The sequence below is a fragment of the Cyprinodon variegatus genome, unplaced genomic scaffold, assembly GCF_000732505.1.
Source record: "Cyprinodon variegatus isolate N-32 unplaced genomic scaffold, C_variegatus-1.0 Scaffold1436, whole genome shotgun sequence".
NCBI lineage: Eukaryota > Metazoa > Chordata > Actinopteri > Cyprinodontiformes > Cyprinodontidae > Cyprinodon > Cyprinodon variegatus.
Genome location: NW_015151889.1, coordinates 145,135 through 147,996, shown reverse-complemented (window position 1 = coordinate 147,996; position 2,862 = coordinate 145,135). Strand labels below are relative to the sequence as shown.

Below are 2,862 nucleotides of genomic sequence, written 5' to 3'. Positions count from 1 at the left end.
GAGTCAGAGTAGCGCCATCTCACTGCGGAGCTGAGTCCCACCTGGTTTTTAGACGTACAGTGTGAGCAGGTAGATCGCATCAGAGCGATGCGATGTGACCTCACTCAGTGTGAGCTGTAGCTGCGTGCAACGATTGCAAAAATTCGCAGTGTATGCTCGGCTTCAGATTCTGTACAATGCAAGGGAAGGCTAACATAAAAACTCAACATTGCAACATTTCTTAACAAATTTAAAGCGATAGGAAAAAAGGACAGAATCCCATTTCCAGGGCAGATCAGGCAGAGATTAACCAGAAAGGCCTTAAACACATTGATTATCTTTTACACATTCTAGTTTAGGATCCTTGTTATAAATGGGATCAGTAATTTTGGTCTTCTTCATGAAGCATAAACAAAGAGGACCAGGACGCACTTGAGCCGATGGTACCGGTACCGTCCATCCTGGTACCAGACCAGGTACCCGATGGACTGTAGGTTTTTGGGCAGGATTCTGACTTCCTATCTGAGAAAGCGTCTCCATGTTTGGCCCGGCGGGTCCAACTGGACCTCTGATCCTAGTTTTAGTTCCTGCTTTGTGATCATACTGATTGGACGCTTCATTGTTGACTGTGTGCAGGAACCTGAAGGCCCCTCAGGACCCGGACCGGGCCAGAACGCAGCCCGGCAGCAGAAGACCCCCGCAGATCCTTCTGGTGTCCCCCCCAACGCCTCCGGTGGAACGGACCCGATCCAGAACCCCGTCCTGGGGTCTCTGTCCTCTCAGGGACCTGGACATGCGGCCTCAGACCCCCCCTCTTCTCACCCTCCTACACAAGCTCCGCCCACCAAGTCCGACCGCTGCCCCTTCGCCCCCCCGGATTGTCCCTCCTCGGCTCCACAGCGGCCCCCCCTGGTGGACGTCCGAATGATCGACTTCGCCCACTCCACTTTCAAGGGTTTCCGCGGCGACACGGCCGTGCACGATGGGCCGGACCGGGGCTACGTGTTCGGACTGGAGAGTCTGATCCAGATTCTGGAGAGCCTTCGAGACGAAAACCTGCCCTAGCGCCGGACCCTCAGAGAGCGCGCACATCCGGGCCCCCGGCCGGGTTCTGGGAGGGTCTGTGGGACCAAACTGGCATGGTTCTGTTCAACCGCCCGGTCTCCACACACACACACACACACACACACACACACACACACCTGATACTGTGATCTGTTCAGGCCCTGCTGCAGCGGCCATGTTCTCCAGACCCTTCCTCTGTAGCCGTGGAAACGGGTTTTTCTGGACATCAGTAGGACAGAGGAAGGGGGGCCGGTGGAAAAACACCTCATGGTGGATTTCTGCTCTTATGAGGACCTCTGTGGTTCTAACATTCCCTACAGGCCCCGCCCACTGGACCAGTGAGCGCCCACGCTCTGTGGCATCCTAACAGGACGGGTGCTCAGAGCGCCGATGAAGGGAACCTGGTGTCCGTCCACTAGGGGGAGTCATTCTCCAGATTAAAGCTTCTCTTTAACCACAGAAACGTTTTCAGCTTCTGAAGATCAAACATCTGTCCTCCTCTGCACAGCGACGCCACAGAACCTCACTTCCTGCAGGCCCGGTCCCCCCCGCTGACCCCACCCAGCAGCCGTCACCTCCTCCTCACTCTCCTCGCTCCCTCAGAAACCGAAGCGGATGAACGGACCGTCGTCGGCTCGCCTTGTACTCTGAGAATGTCCGTGGTTCGTAACGTTAGAGGCGTAAACGTCACTTTAAAGATGTGTCCAGGTGTTAGCTTAGCTGCTGTTAGCGGATCTCATGGAAAGAGCTCGGCTCAGGTTTCAGAGGGCGGATCAGAGCCACTTTTCATGGGATTTGTTAATTGGACTGATGAAGCATCAGAGTAATATTTTTTGATAGATATTTAAAAAAAACGTGATAGAAATCACAATAATAGAAAATGAGACCAAAAAGATAATAAGATTCCTTTTAAAAGGTTTTCTGGTGTTAATTTCTGAGGCAGTCCTGCCTGAAAATATAGAAAAAAGTTTATATTTCTATAGAAATCTATGTCAGAGTCCTAACCCAACCCTGGAGCTGGATTTCGCACCGTTGGCCAATCAGATTAGTTCAGCAAAGCTTCCTCTGACTGAGGCTGAGGCTGGCCGCAGGGCGACACCGCCCCCTGCTGGACAGCAACAGGAACTCAGCCCCAGGAGCAGGAATTGAATAGAGCAGAAGTTATATTTTATTTTTTGGTTTATTAAGGTAATAATTTATTTTTTTATTGCAACCCTTTCCCACAGATACGGGTAAATGTTTTATCTTTAAAAGCCCCCCCCCCCATAAAAGTGTTTAAAGAATAAAAGTAAAGCTGTTATTAGGAGCAGGATTAGAAGCAGTGTTAGTGGAGCTACTCAGGTCTGGGCTTCCCGCTGCCTCAGTCGGCACGCGGCGGCGTGCAGCGCCCTCCTGCCTGCTTTGGAGCTCCGGTTCTTCTGGGGAAACTGTTCATCATGTCTGTGTGCGACCTCGGACCTCGACGGAGAACCCTGCATGCTCATCAGACCGTTACTGTCCTCATGGCTTCAGAGACTGACGGGACAGATTTTTCTTTTTGTTTCCATCTGACATCCTGTTTGTTAGAAACAGTGAAAGTTTGTGAGATTAAATCTTTCCAGAAGCTTCTGCCTCGTGTTGTGATTCCTGAGTGGACCTGATGTTTTTTCAGCTTTTCTGTTTCCAGCAGCAGGAACGGCGCCGTTTTCAGCACCATGGTTTGAGCTGTCTGCTCTGTCTGCTCCGTTGTTCAATTCTATTCAGTTTATTTCTACTTTCCAGTTCACCAGATCATCCAGTAAGATTGATTCAAAGTTTTCTATCTAAGGAAAACCAGCT

The 2,862-nt window shown here is 51.0% G+C and overlaps 1 protein-coding gene across 1 annotated transcript in view; it reads left to right on the top strand.

Annotated features, from left to right (window-relative positions):
• The window catches only part of ip6k1 (inositol hexakisphosphate kinase 1), an 8,889-nt gene extending 6,237 nt beyond the window's left edge, over window positions 1–2,652 (top strand). The window contains exon 5 of the mRNA XM_015403079.1: window positions 616–2,652. Coding sequence (XP_015258565.1) covers window positions 616–1,044 — 429 coding nt within the window. The 3' untranslated portion in view covers window positions 1,045–2,652. The remainder of the gene's footprint in view (window positions 1–615) is intronic.
• Window positions 2,653–2,862: the final 210 nt, after the last annotated feature.